Raw genomic sequence first — 15,226 nt, 5'->3', positions numbered from 1 at the left:
TATTGGACAGAGTATATATCTATGGGTTTCAGGCTCGATATTTGAGGCTCAGTAGCACCAAGCTATCCTGAATTCTTATGTGTGTCAATTTTATTATTTTCGTAATTTTGTATGTTTGATCTGTAAATTAAATAATTATTTTTTTGTAAATTGGACAGAGTTTGTGTTTGATCTATCAGTATAAAAGATACTTAAACTACATGAATTCTACGCTAAAAGGCTCTACATTTTACTACGCTAAAAGGGCACTAGTTTTTAAGTAAATAAATAATCACAAAAACACATTCAAAATAATTAATATGCATTATTATACGAGTTTCGACATAAACTAAATCGGAATATTTCGATTTATGTTTTTTCGGAAAGTCGATGAATTAAAAATTTGAGCCCGAAACGAGGAAACCACAATAATAGAAGGCTTGGCTAGGATGTGGGACCTACAATCTCATCTTTTTGTGTGACGGGTGGGGTCCACTACAATTTTTTAGAAGAAAATTTGGGAGGGGAGGGGGGAGGTCGTCTGGTTTGAATGTGGGGAAGAAGGAGGGGGGAACGTTTATTTATCTATGTATAGTGCGGTATATAACTGCGCTTTACATATATAGCGCAGTTATATACCGCACTATGCATAGCTGTCTTATCAGTACTATATAGCGCAGTTTACAGTGTCGTTATATATATAGCGCTCTTTTAAAGGGTGCTATACTTTAACGGCCAAAACTCCATATAGAAAGGTTTTTTTTTTTTTTTAATATACATTTCCGTCACATTTGTCTAGAAGAACCACAAATGCGTTCTGGACTCGAAGTAATTGATAGTATCAGAAATATTCAAACCTATAGCTAGGGGTTAACCCCTTTGGGCAAAACAAGAAACAGTACTACTTATTATTGGACAGTACACTCCTGAAAATTGTGTACTGAAGTGTCAAATTACTATGCAGTTATAATGTTAATTCAATGTTGATCCTCATTTCTTTCTGTTCCCTTTTGACGTTCCACTTTTTGCCTCTTCACTTCCAAATATTTACCATTTCCTTTCCTCAGAAGGTTAAAAAAAAAAACATTGCTGTTCAGAATGACTCAAAAAAGAAAAAAAAAAAGAGACTGAAATTTGTGGGGTTAGTTACCCTAAAGTTACTGAAAGCTGCAACTTTACCTCTCTCGCCCTTTCTCTATATATTTTATTTCAAATCTGTGATCTGGTGATGAGGTAAAAGTAAATGCAAACATAATAGTAAGTCCTTTAGAAAAAGTGTACTTGCATCGCGAGGAAGTTAGTGCACAAAACATCTTGACTTCGCACATGGTACAGTGAAGGACCGTACTTCAAAGATGTAATGTAGACAGTCTATCCTAATGCAAGCATTATTGGCTGCTTTTACAATTTGAACATTTAATCTATAATTCATACAACATACAGAACGGTATTTAATTATAAAAGTTTGCTGGGTAGTCGATAACTTTATCTTAATCCAAAACTTTATAAAGAAGTGAGTTTCTTTTTCTTTTTTTTTCTTAACTACCCCTTTATTTTAGTGCATTTGTGAGAAAGTGTCAATATATCATATGTCACTTTCAACATCAATTAGGGGTTTGTCCTAATGGTCCAATAGCAAATCATAAGTGTACCTTCACTGTGGTGAAAATACAGAAGGTTTGGTGGGATTCATCAAGTTAGTTGTTTCAAAATTGGAGTATCATTTATCAAAGAAACCAACAAAAGAAAAGGAAGCAAATTTTGTACTTCTCGTACTCCTTATTTTTTTTCTTCCCATTTAACCATTTATACTAGTATACGAAAGCTTACTAGCACGGTAAAATGTTTCTTACGAAAATATTTTCCATTTATTATATTCTTAGAGGTCGAACTTAAAACTTGTTGTTATAGGTGAATTAATCGCAATCATTTCATTGCACTTCCTTCTTTTTAGTAGCGGAGGAGTATATGAATGGAAAAGGACCAAAACTGTCTCTAACATATTCGCTTAGGTTTAAAAACACTCTTTGTCCGCCTATTTTGTAAAAATTGCCCCTAATGTTAACATTTCGGCCCACTCTTACCCGAAAAAATGAACGACCCTATTTTGATTAAGAAAAAGTTTTATTACTTATTATGTGTTAATTTTCTATTGGCTTAAATTATAACCTCACCCCACATCCACTTGTTAACCCACTCCATGATCCAAAATATACATACTAGATCCATGATCCATATTTTAAAATGGTCTAACTTCACCTCTCAACTTCTCCTCTTCCATCCCTGCCCTCCCACTCCATATTTTCTCTAATCATCCTCCTCCGTGGACAAAGCATACTAACTCACCAATGTCGATAGAGGACCAACATCGACGTCAACTTTCAGATCTTACCCTTCAATACCCATGGATTTCCCTCTTCCACACAGAATTTTCAGCCTTAATTTTATTTTAATTAACATCTTTTTGTTAAATCAATTTTCTGAGTGAAATCTGATATTCTTTGGAATTAAATTAATAAGTTATCTTTCTGTCAAAGTTATATTTGTTGTGCCACCATGTAGTTTTTTGGAGTTAATTGAAATATGTGAGCAAATTAGCTTCACAGTGATTTGGTTGGGAAACTGTTGGCGGTGATTAAGTTGGGGAAAATGAATGGGGAAAGGGATAGGGTACCAAATAATAAATTAATAAAAAAAAAATGAAATTTTGACAAATGAAACCTAAATAATGATAGGATTATGAGTCGTGTACGGAATCAGGTGTTTGAGGGGCTAAAAGGGGTTTAGCGGTTGGAACGACTAAGATGAATCGTGTTATTTACGGATCAGATCTGGGTCAGAGTGGAATTTTTAATTTTGACCAATAAACAATAAGGTACCAAATTTTTAATAGGTGGACGAAGAGTATTTTTAAACCTAAGCGAATAGGTTAGGAATAATTTTGTCCCTTTTCCATATAAAATATTTGAATACTTTATTAAATTAATTTGTCAAAATTCAAGAGATATTAGTATCAATAATGAGAGAGGTGGACACAAGAATAGGTCGATTATGAGTATACCTAACTAGACACCGTAAACTTTTAATTAAGAAATTATTTGGAAGAAGATTTTCTTTTTAAAAAAAGGAGAATATAGAGGCACCTTTCCTTAAACTGTTCATAATAGGTTATTGTCTTAACAACAAATAAGCTAAAGCAAATCATTTCTAGAATCTTATTATGGATATGAGTGGGTTGCTCCAGTGGTGAGCCTCTCCACTTTCAACCAAGAGGTTGTGAGTTCGAGTCACCATAAGAGCAAGGTGGGGAGTTCTTGGAGGGAGGAAGCCGATGATCTATCGGAAATAGCCTCTATAACCCAGGGTAGGGGTAAGATATGCGTACACACTACCCTCTCCAGATTCCGCTAGTGGGAATATACTGAGTTGTTGCTATTATTGTGGTTGTTGTTTATGGACATGCTAGAAGACTAGAGATCATCAGAATAAAAAAATAAAAAAAAAAATTCAATTAGAGGTGTGAAATCTGTTATTGATGGAATAAGACTTTATTATCATCCTATAAAATGGTGCACGTAAGTCATTTCAAGCTAGACAGCTACTGGTAATTTGGCTCTCATTATCAATGTCCCTTTCTTCAATTAATCTCCTTTCTTTTCAACAACTTGATTATAGTAAGAGCTTCAATTTTGTTGTACAATCGTTGGTTGGAAATGCTATCATTTTCTTTTGTTTTAAGAAGATTTTTCTCCATTTTGGTTTCTGGAGTTTGTTTCTTCTAGCAACCTTACAAAGATTTCCACATGAGTTATTTTTGGGTATTTTTTACAATTTAGGTAATATTTTCTTTCCCAGTGATTTGAGAGAATTAAAATGTCGGACATTTAGGTAAGGGATATACAGCAACAAATATTGTGACTTAATCCCACATTAGTTTGGTGTTTAAGTTATATAAAGGTATATATATCCCACATCAAGTATATAGGGTGATCTTAAGGGTATCAAAATTAACCAATAAAAATATAACTTAAATCAAGTATTAGGCGAGTTAAATTGCTGCACATTTTTTTTGTCCATTTTGACCCAGTAATTATTATGATATTAATTTAGCCGATTTTAACTAGTCCAAATTCATACCACTGAGGTATTTAACTCCATCTCATTTATTATTTATTTATTTCGCCTTTTTTAGTTGATTGTACGTTTCCAAGGTTATTGAACAGTTTGAGAATCGACACTCGAGAGGGAAAAAAGAGAAAGAGATACAGTACCTAAAAATTGACCCTACCATGAGATAATTTATTGCAAGAAACTACCTCTCTCATTTTTCTCTGATGAAATTGTACGTACGTGTGTGTGGAATTATTGACTGACTAGTTTTTCTGAATATTTCAATTGGTACCACATGATCAGCTGATTTGTACTATATATGCTGGTAAAAAAAATCAATGCACCTATAACCAAGTCAAAGATTAAATATTCTTTTTTTGTTTGAAAGTAATTGTGGTGAGTGAACTTGACCCAGTTACTTACCATATTAGGGTAATAAATAGGAATTTTACCGCACCTGAATTCTGCTACCCCCCACCCCCCAATCATTTCATTTTACTAGTTTTGTACAGCTGAATTCCACAATGGGGGTATAAAAAATATATCTACATTGAATACCCTTTTGGTACAAAAGATATAATTATTGTCTGAATTTTTCCGGGGCTTCAAATTAATTATATTTAAATTTTGATCAATTGGGCTGCTAATGGGTTTTCCACCATTTTAAAATGATGTAAATTCTATTATCAAGTGCAAATGTCGATATTTTGTAATATAATCCTGACTTTCCAGCTGCTGCTTTTTCTTCTTCTTCTTCTTCTTCTTCCCTTTTTTTTTTTTTTTTTTTTTTTTGCCATTGAGTTAATTTTGTTATCAAGCACAAATGTTGGAATAGTCAATTTATTAAGCTTTTCACCACATATATACACTAATTATATTTCTAAAAGGTGAACTAAAGTGTATGAATTGTGCTCCCTCCGTCTCAAATTATCTGTTATATTTCTAAAAATAGTTGTTTCAAATTATTTGTCATTTTAGAAGTTCGATATAATATTAATTATATTTTTTTCATTTTATCCTTAATAACAATTCTTGAAGAAGGAGATAACTCATAAATAGAGTAAATATTCAATGAAGAAAGATTATATCTTAAGATATAAATAAAAGTAAAATAGTCCAAATCCCTCCTATTTTTTTTTAAAGGGACGTGTAAAACAGGAACACGACAAAGAATAACAACGAAATAGATATTTGAGCTCTATCAGTTTTATATGTTCTCCACTAGTAAAGTATAGATTCACCAGGGTACCCAGTTAGACCATAGGGGAAAAAAAAACTAAGAAATATAACCAAATAGCAGAGAATTCAACATTGAAGGCTTTTTAACAATTGAAATGAGGGGAGATATTTAAGTAATGATTCAAAGATATTTATTAGTTCAAATGATCAATAGCAAAGCTACACGTTTAAATGCAATCATTTGTGGGTTAAAGGCTAATAGATTGTGGTGAAAAGAAAGATTGCATTTAGATGAGAAAAGTCCAAAAGATAGCCAACCTAATTAAAGAGAGTAGTGCATCTAAAGTGAAAATTATGTAGTCAATATTTTTTAACTCAAATCAATAGTTACCATTTTGCATGAACACTTTCCCAATTTTAAAAAACAAAAGAAGAAAAGCAATGTACAGGGGCAAGGCAATGATTACGGTGTGGTAATTCTAATTGTTTTAGTACTAGAATGATAAATGTGGGTTTTACCCAACTTATGACAACTACTGCATCTAATATATATCAACCAAAAGTCATAATTTGCTGGATTTATACTGACACTCTTTGTGAATTTATTGGTCAAGTAGTCATAAAAATAGTGAAAATACATCAATGTAAGAGATTTATTAATTTATTTTTATTCATTATTGAAATTCGCAACAAAGAAGGTTATAGCATAATTGGTAGAATTCTAGTTCAAGATGCCAATACAAGCATTATCACTACTACAATTCCAAATAAAAAGGATTCTTCTAAAATTCTAAAATAGGAATGGACCTAAAGAATCATACTACAAAACACAAAGCCTATAAGTTTAGAATTGTGACAATTCCTTAAAAGAAAGGGGTTTATTTTGCCTCAAGGTTTTTCCATCTTGGTTAAGAGTCCAATTCCTTCTTTTATGAAACATTATTGCCTCTACAGGTTAGGAAGATAGTACTAATCTTTGAACTTGCTTCCTTGTACAGCATTTAGGGTGTGTTTGATATGACAGAAAATGTTTTCATGGAAAATGAGTGGCTTTATCACTTATTTTCCCTTGTTTAGTTGGTGAGTAGAAAAATATTTTCGGAAATATTTTCTAGTGTTTGGTTAGAGAGTAGAAAATATTTTTTTAGGAAAATATTTTTTTATGGTACTCTCCTCACCCCCTTTTTCCCAAGTCCACATGTTTCCTTACACCTCCACCCCCCTCCCCCAAAGTACCCAACGTTTTCAGAACTCTATTTTCTTCAAGAATTTAATTATTTTCAAAAAATTCACACAAACCCAAAGGAACTAATGTGATGCTTTATATTTTTACGCAAAAACAACATTGAAATTTGTGCTCCATAACTAAAGAAAATACTCTTTTTTTTAGTTAAAAAATAAAGTACTCATTTTATTAAAATAAAAGAAAATACTTTTTCTACATCATGAAAAGAAAATACTCATTTTATTAAAATAAAAAAAATACTTTATTGAAATGAAAGAAAATACTTTTTCTACATCATGAAAAGAAAATACTCTTTTTGTTAAAATGAAAGAAAAATACTTTTTACTTCATTATTTTATTGAAATGAAAGAAAATATTTTTTCTACATCATGAAAAGAAAGTAACTTTTTTGTTAAAATGTAAAAAATACTTTTTTTTATATTATGAAAAGAAAATACTCAGTTGATGAAATGAAAAAAAATATGTATCTATGACATAAAAAAGAAAATACTATTAATAATATTTTTATTTAGGGTGAGTGATGGACGAGGCTAGGGAAGGTGGGGTGTAGTGGGGGTAAGAGTTGGAGTGGGTAGATGGGGGTTTGGGGTGGGTTTGTGGGGGGTTGGTAGGGATGGGGAATAGATTGGTAAGATTGAAAATTGGAAAATATTTTTCGAAAACTATTTTTCTTCGTACCAAACACACCCTTATTACTGTGTAGAATGGTTGAAAATATTTTTTTTCGTACCAAACACACCCTTATTACTGTGTAGAATGGTCCATTTGCAAATTTTATGTAACTTACAGTATACCCCCGTGCTATTTGTACATCTATACATATCAAAATTAAAAACATTGCTAGATTTAACTTTAGGGTGTGTTTGGTAACACGAAAGATATTTTTCATGTAAAATATTTTTCAAGAAAATATTTTCTTAAAAAACAAATTGTAATCTTACTCATTTTTCGGTGTTTGGTACTCAAATTAAGGAATATAATTTCTCTAAAGTATTCATAAATAATTTAGATACAATAAACATGAAGCCATAAACTTTTGAACCAACAACCTTCCGAACCCACAAATTTCATAAACTTCCGAACCGCTAAACTTTCGAACCCGTAAACTCTATAATTTCTAAACTCTAAACCCGCAAACTTCTAAACTCATAACTTTATAACTCGTAAAATTTTGAAACCGTAAACTGAAAAATAAAAATATCAGAATTGAAAATAAAATAAAAATTATCGTGGGGAGGGGGGGTAACGGGGGTGGGTGGTGCAGAAAAACGAAAAAATAGAAAATTGAAAATACAAAAAAAAAAAAGTAAAAAAACATGCGGGGGGAGGGGGAGTGGGTGGTGCGGAAAATATTTTCCAAACTATTGCAGAAAATTGAAAATACAAGAAAAACAATTGCACGGGCGGAGGGAGGGGGGTTGCGGTGTGCTGTAGAGAAGAAATTACAGAAAATGAAAAATACAAAAAATAAATTGAAAATAAATTTCGATCGGGGGTTAGCCGGTGGGTGGTGACGAAAAAGAAAAAAAATTAAATCTGAAAAAAAAATATTTTTGGAGAGAGGAGGTGGGAGAGGTGGGGTGGGGAGAGAGGGGGGAGGGAGTTGGGGTTAGATGTGAGGGTAGGTGGGGAAAATATTTTCTTAACTTTTTCTAGGAAAGTCATTTTCCTCCAATTTCAGGAAAATGTGATATCTAGGAAAATATTTTTTAAACTATTTTGTGCAACCAAACAGTGAAAAATGGGAAAATATTTTTCGAAAAATGTTGGGTCAATTGATTTTGTGGCCCATTACAAACTTGTACTTAGTTTTATGACATCATATCTTTTTTTATACAAGAGAGATTTATTTTTACACATAAGAGATATGAAAAAGATATTTTTTTAAATTCAAATATTGTAAAAGGCCATGAAGGCCTAAAACCCCTTTAAAACTGAGTGGAAAGCCTCTTCTCATTGGAAAAAAATTGTCCATCAAAAAGTTTAAAGCGAATGAAGATTATTTGCTGATCTTATTTGGTTTCTTCCCTTTTTGTTTCTTAATTTGTTCAATTTATCTTAGTTTTGCTCGGTAGAAATATTTCATGCTTAGTAGTTGGAGAGCTCACAGTGATGCAAGTAGGATTAATCAAGATGTGTAAATTGGTTCAGATATCACTTATTTTCTTTGCTTAATAACAGATATCCAGTATCGACCAGTTCAATTAGTCTAAAATTGTGTGCATGAGATTAATTAAAGAGAGAAGCGTTTTCTACTAAGGATTTTTTCCTTTCCTGAATTCTGTATGGGTAAAAAATTATCTTCGATATGATCAAATCATGTTAACATTAAGGAGGCATTCACAGACTGCCACGTGTTATCAGTACGACTTCAACAAAGACGCGCCCAAGGTCGAAGTGGTCCGTGAAGCGATGGAGGGTGCGATCGAAGAGTAAGCGAAGATCAAGGTCGAGAAGTCGTCGTACATCAAGGTCGATGTCGAGCATCTTAGAGAGAGTTATAACGGCGAGGTCTCGGGTTCGAGTCCCTGAGTATGGATTCGCCTTTGTTAGAGAGTGCTTTACCCCCACAATGTGGGATTTTTCGGCGCGAATCTACATTTAGTCGGGCCCCAATATGGGTACCGAATATCGGGTGGGAAACCAAAAAAATGTTTTACATTGACTGAATTGAATAAGCTCATGAATATTTGACAATGAAGCATATGGGAGGTGAAATAAAGGTAAGGTATTTTTAAATTTGAAACAAGTCAAGTCTTGACCTAATGATTAACAAGTATAAACGAAGATTCTGAGACGTAGAAGTATTATCAGATTGCACCACGGTATGAGTATTCTTGTTAAATTATACTCCTATGTTAACATTCTGGTGTTACATAAGTATTGTAAATGTACTTCCTTGCAAAAATATTTTAAATGGCTTCTTACCCTTGACAAAAAAGAAAAGGTAACAAGTATCCCAAACTCAAATATTAGACGTTTTGGGCTTTAAAACAGGCTCTTCTTTCCCTGCCTTTATAGCTTTCGTTGGAGATATAATGTATGTATAATTTATGTATTATATGTATATAATTATGTATAATAAATGTATAATCTATGTATATGGTTAGAAAAAGTAAACGATAAATATGATCGGCTATTTGTGTAAAGATCCCTAGTTTGTTGAGTACTGGGCTTTTATTAGTGCCATTGCTCTGGACTTGTAACAACGAGATAAACAGCTCACTTGCTTCCTATTGCCAGTAGAAATTGTTGGCTAAAATCCAGTACATCCACAATCTTAAGTTGGGCCGAGCATGAAAATAGAGTTATCCTTCGGCATGGAGCATTTTACTACTCTATATGTGCCTTTGTTGTGCGAATCCAATTTTGAATATTGAATGCTTGAAACCAAAAAATAAAATAAAAAGTTGTAGGTGAAGTTTTAAACTAGCATGGTTATGATTTATGAAAACATTACCTAAATTTTTTAACTGTCTGTAATATGAGTACCAAGTGTTACTGTTAGTGTTAATAATAACGCAATTTTTGGCATTTCAAAAAATAGTTTACTGATATCTACCAAGTGTAGAAACTGCTTGACCCACTTTGGACAAGGAGAAGTATTGCTTAAATGTACTGGTTATGTTTTCACGTTATAATTAACACTAACACTCTTTCTAAACGTATTCCAAAAAATAAAACTAGAGATTAGTTTCCTAAACTATTGGTTGATAAAAAAAATTAATGACATTTTGAGGTTGGAAAACAAAATTTTAAACTAGAGAATAAGAAAAAGACCAACTCCTTCGATCTGAAAAAAAAAAATCATGAATTTTGATATACGAGAGATCGAATCAGAACATTTCGTAAGAATTGTTGTTAATGGGTGATTGTGGCTGTGACCAGGAGTAAAATGAGAATGGAATTTCTAAAGTTCAAAAAGCTAAAAAAGGAAGAGACAGCCCGAGACAACGAAACTAAAATATGAAAAAGATTTCTTCAGCTTTTACAAAAGCGATATGAGCATATTAAGACCTAATAATTCCATAAAATGAGAATCGTTTTTAGATCCCCAGAAAATTTTCACTGGCCAATCTGGTACACAAAAAAGTCTGAAAAAGGCACTAAAGGAGAGCAGGGGCCAAGAACCAGCTAATTTTACCACTCTCTTATACTAGTACCTTTGCCTTTTGTTCTGCCCAATTTCTTCACTTTTTCTTTTCTGCTCCTTAGTTTATTTTTTTATTAACCCTACCACTGAAAAAAGCCCAATAATCTTATTTTCTCTAGTTGGAATTGTACTTGTAGCATCTTCCTACTCACTCCATTTATTTACCACGACTTTCGATATTTAGGTTTGCTAATATGCAATTTTGTAAACTTAACATGAATGAGAAAAGAAGGTAGTACACCTTATGTTTCATCAGCTATAGTAATAAGTTTTCTCCACTAATCGGAAAGTATTTATACGCTTAGTTTCTAAAAATTCGGCTAAAGTAAGTGGTTACCCTAAAAATGTGTAGTTAACCTAGAAAGGTGGTGGATAATCGTGATCTGTGGTAGATAATCGCGATATGTTGGGACCAATTAAATTATAATATATTTAAAAAAAATATTAACGTTGTCAATATATAAAACTTAAATTCATTAGATTTGGTCGTTTTAAGAAACAAGCATCATGATTACACAAATCAATAGTAATTGCAGATACATTTACGTGTTTTGTGTATATATTACTGAATTTAGAATGACAATAAATACAAGCAAACTCGAATAAACTAAGAAAAATTATTAGCTGCCTAAGGTGTAAGCCATAAATATTCCCTTGTTTTCTATATATTAAACCTCCAAAGTCACAACAGAAAGAATGTTCATTTCATAATAACCAAAATATGGTTTTCAACAACCAAAGTTTCTGATTTTCATTACATCTTCTTGTCAAACAAGAGGAAGCAGCAGAAGGTCTAGACGAGAAAAAAATGAAGGTATTTGAGTATGAAAAGCTTGAAAAAGCCACAGAGAACTTCTCAAAATCAAGACTCATTGGTAAAGGAAGCCATGGATATGTATACAAAGGCATTTTAGAAGATGGTAAAATCATAGCCATAAAGAAGCAATCATTGGGACTTCAAAAAATTCAAGACTACTCCAAATTAGAAAATGAAGTAAGTATTTTATCATCTCTGTTCGAAAACTCTCTCATCGTTAATTTTCTTGGAACGAGTAATAACAACTCGGCCAAGAATGAAACTTTTCTGATCATGGAATACTTGCCAAATGGCACTCTACATGAAATGATACATGCAAAAAATGTCCCTCCTCCTTGGCCTAAACGTGCCCAAGTGGCAATTCAAGTAGCCAAAGCTATCCAATTTCTTCACCAAACTAAGCCTTCAATTGTTCATAGAGATATTAAGTCTACTAATGTTTTGTTTGATTCAAATTGGAATGCTAAGTTAGCTGATCTTGGACTTGCCCTAAGGTTGAAAACTGATTGCGAAGATGACGATCCCTACTCGCCGAGTCATCGTTCCAACTCGGTGACTCGACCTGCTGGCACGATCGGATACTTAGATCCTAGTTACACCAAACCAAGCAAATTAAGCACGAAAAATGATATATTTAGTTTTGGAGTATTACTCCTTGAGATTATGTCTTCAAGAAAAGTGATTGATGTTTCAAAATCACCCGTTTCTATAGTTGATTGGGCAATCATATTGATTAAAGAAGGACGTGATTTGGAAATTTGTGACAAAAGAATGCATGTGCCATGGTATATGGAAGCCACGATAAAGAACATGTTACGCATTGCTACACGTTGTGTCTCTCCAAAGAAAATAACTCGACCATCAATCCAAGAAATTGTGAAGGAAATGGAGAATGTGATAATAGAACCAACTAAGTATCCTTTGTGGAATATATTACGTAGCCTTACACTTTTGAAAAGGAAACGAAAAAGATGCAGAAAAGATTGCAATATTATTATTACTACCACAGTTGCCAAGACTTGTGCACAACATGAAGGGAAGGTAGAAATGGATATGTCAAGAGGGAAGTTGTTGATTAGGGAGATATTGGCGGATAAAGCCATACAGTAGATGCAGACGATGATCCAGAATATCAATTTGATGAGTTCAATCGTTCAATCTTTATCTTCTTGTTGTTGAATTCATTGCATGTTTAACGTTTATTACAAAATTTACTAATTTTAGTTGAATATTCATGTTATGTGTCAAAATTAGTTGATTCAATTGAACTTAGCAGATAATGTAATATCCACCTCAGAGTAATGAATGATTGATGATGAGGTTAATTGCCTGTTACGATTATATTGCTTTTATCGAAGCAGAAAACTCCGATCCTACTTTTTGGGGAATTCCGTTTTGAGCAAAACCCAAACTGAGTCAATGAGAGGGGATGACTCGATCGGTTGAGTGGAGAAACTCGGAGTGGGTCAATGATGAGATTACCAATCACGTACTACTATAGATTATAGAAAAGGAAATGTCGACTTTTAGGCGCATGCATTATTTCCAAACACAAGATTCTCAAAAGTAGGTAGAGATATTGTAATCTATTATTTTGTGTGTTTTTCTAAATATGCCGTGTCATTCTTTTGTGATGTTACGCTTCTATCTATGGCTTTTTATTGGGAAATTCTTGTGTCAAATACGCAAGACTTCTCCAACATTTACATTGGGGATAATGTTTGTTGCCTTTATTTTGCAACTCGCGTTTTCAACATATGTGTTTTATAATTCGGTAAGAAACGCTTTCGCATTAAATAAATGTTATGAAGATAAATCCAAATTAGTCTGACTAGTGAGATAATTAAAATAAAAATAAAAAGAAAATTTGTGTTTGATGTATTTCCTTATTTTTACCTACTCCCTACTTCTTTTAAGAGATTAATTCACCCGACATGCTAGCTTTTCGTGATTTTGGAAATGAAACATTATATTCAACGTGGTTAACAATTAACATCATACAATTCTTAGGTTTTAGTTTTTGATTACAATGTAAAAAGTTTTGATTAGACAAATTTTCGTCGTACTTAAATATGACAAATCACGATCATGTAATGTCTTATTTTTCTTGAACATTAATTGTGCTCGTGAGTCGTGTCAATGTCGAGTTGTATTGTGTTGTCGAGTCTCCATCCATGTAAGAAGAGGAAGGAATTCAATTTGGGACTTAACGATAAAAAGGAAGGGAATTTTTATCCTTCAAGAATTTGTAGTAATGAAACATAAATTCATAAAGAACATATTTGAGTTTACTCTTTTAATTATTTTCTTGAAAACTGTTTGTTAGTTAGGATTGAGAGAGAATGTCTAATTCTTATATTCAATTTCACAAAAGTCTCCTTAAAAAGAAAACCACTTTATTCTTTAGCATGTATTAAATTATCCTTTCGAAAGATTTGTGTGATCTTCCTGATTATAAACAAAACGATCTGTAAGAGGAAAGGAGATAAAAGGAATATCAACTAGACGAATAAAATATTAAAAGTCTTTCTACATTTAAACAAATACGACATTCTTATCTCAATTTAATAAAATAAACTACTATAACTTACAATCTTTTATTGTCAAATTATACCCCCTCTTCTAGGTAGGGGTGACGTTATTTAGATATTTCGATTCGGTATTTTCAGTATTCAATTTCTTAAAATTCTATATCAATACCGTACCTAATTAAACTCAGTATGGTTTGATTTTTCTCCTTTCGGTTTTGGTTTATTCGGTTTGAATACTAACTAGTACATAGAGCCATAAACCGTAATGTTCTAAATTAAAGTACTCAAAAGTACAAAACTGAAAACGTTTGTTGACAAAAGTTTTGTCCAAAACCAGCAAATATCAACCCATAGAGAAAAAACTCTCCATAAATGAATAAATTTGATCATTAGAAATGTGTTGTTACTTGTTTAGAGTTAATTGATGAACTTAGAGGACGAAGGAAAGTAAAATTTTAGATTTTTTTTATAAGAATTAGACATTCTCTCTCAATCCTAACTAGGATTGAAAACTGTTTTTCTTGAAGATGATGCTTGTGTTTATTTTCACATGATGATGCTGTTTATAAAAATTAGATGATCAATAGTTAAAAATGTACGAGGGGCATTTATGACGGTGAATGATGGTAAACCGCTAGTGAACGGGCAAAATTGGGGGAATGACAAAGGAAAGAAGGATGCGGAATGGTGAGAGTTTTCTATTTTAAATAATAGCCTTGAATACAACAATCACCACTTAAAAACGGTTCGTGTAATTCATATCCTTCTGATTCTAATTTTTCTCTCCTTTTCTACAAAAGCTACTATTTTTGTCAAATTGCCGATGTCAATCTTTTATTTGGAATCTCTAATTTGAGTTGAGCATTTAGGTTGAAATCCATGTATAGCTATCAAAATATGCCGGAAAGAATAGAAGCTCAGAAAACAACTTAATCGACCAGCAGAGGTAAACAGAATGCATGATATCAGGAATGGAGAGCTTATAGTAATTCTCCTATCTTTTTTTAGCTTTTTTAAGCACGCACATGGAGAAAAAAAATTATTCAAAGAAACCACAAACAAAGGCTACGATACTACTACTTCAGAAATTATACAGCCGTTGTTGAGATTGCGTGCCGCGACTTTACATGGACAAATAAGCAGTATAAGCAAAGCTAATGTTTTTTTTATTTTTAAATGCGAACTTTTTTAAGCTGATGCAGGCAACAAGA

At 32.4% G+C, this 15,226-nt stretch overlaps 1 protein-coding gene across 1 annotated transcript; it reads left to right on the top strand.

Moving 5' to 3' along the window:
- The first annotated feature begins 11,475 nt into the window (after positions 1-11,475).
- Positions 11,476-12,594, top strand: LOC104089748 (serine/threonine-protein kinase-like protein At5g23170). The gene has a single exon (XM_009594717.3). The coding sequence runs from the start codon at positions 11,476-11,478 to the stop codon at positions 12,592-12,594; it is 1,119 nt and encodes a 372-aa protein (XP_009593012.1).
- Positions 12,595-15,226: the final 2,632 nt, after the last annotated feature.

This window comes from Nicotiana tomentosiformis, chromosome 1, assembly GCF_000390325.3.
Source record: "Nicotiana tomentosiformis chromosome 1, ASM39032v3, whole genome shotgun sequence".
In the NCBI taxonomy this organism is placed as follows: domain Eukaryota; kingdom Viridiplantae; phylum Streptophyta; class Magnoliopsida; order Solanales; family Solanaceae; genus Nicotiana; species Nicotiana tomentosiformis.
Note: the sequence above shows the minus strand (reverse complement) of the source record. Positions and strands in the feature narration are given on the sequence as shown.

Excerpts from the sequence above, each read along its gene's own strand:
- LOC104089748 (XM_009594717.3), top strand. The coding sequence starts at position 11,476 with ATGAAGGTATTTGAGTATGAAAAGCTTGAAAAAGCCACAGAGAACTTC.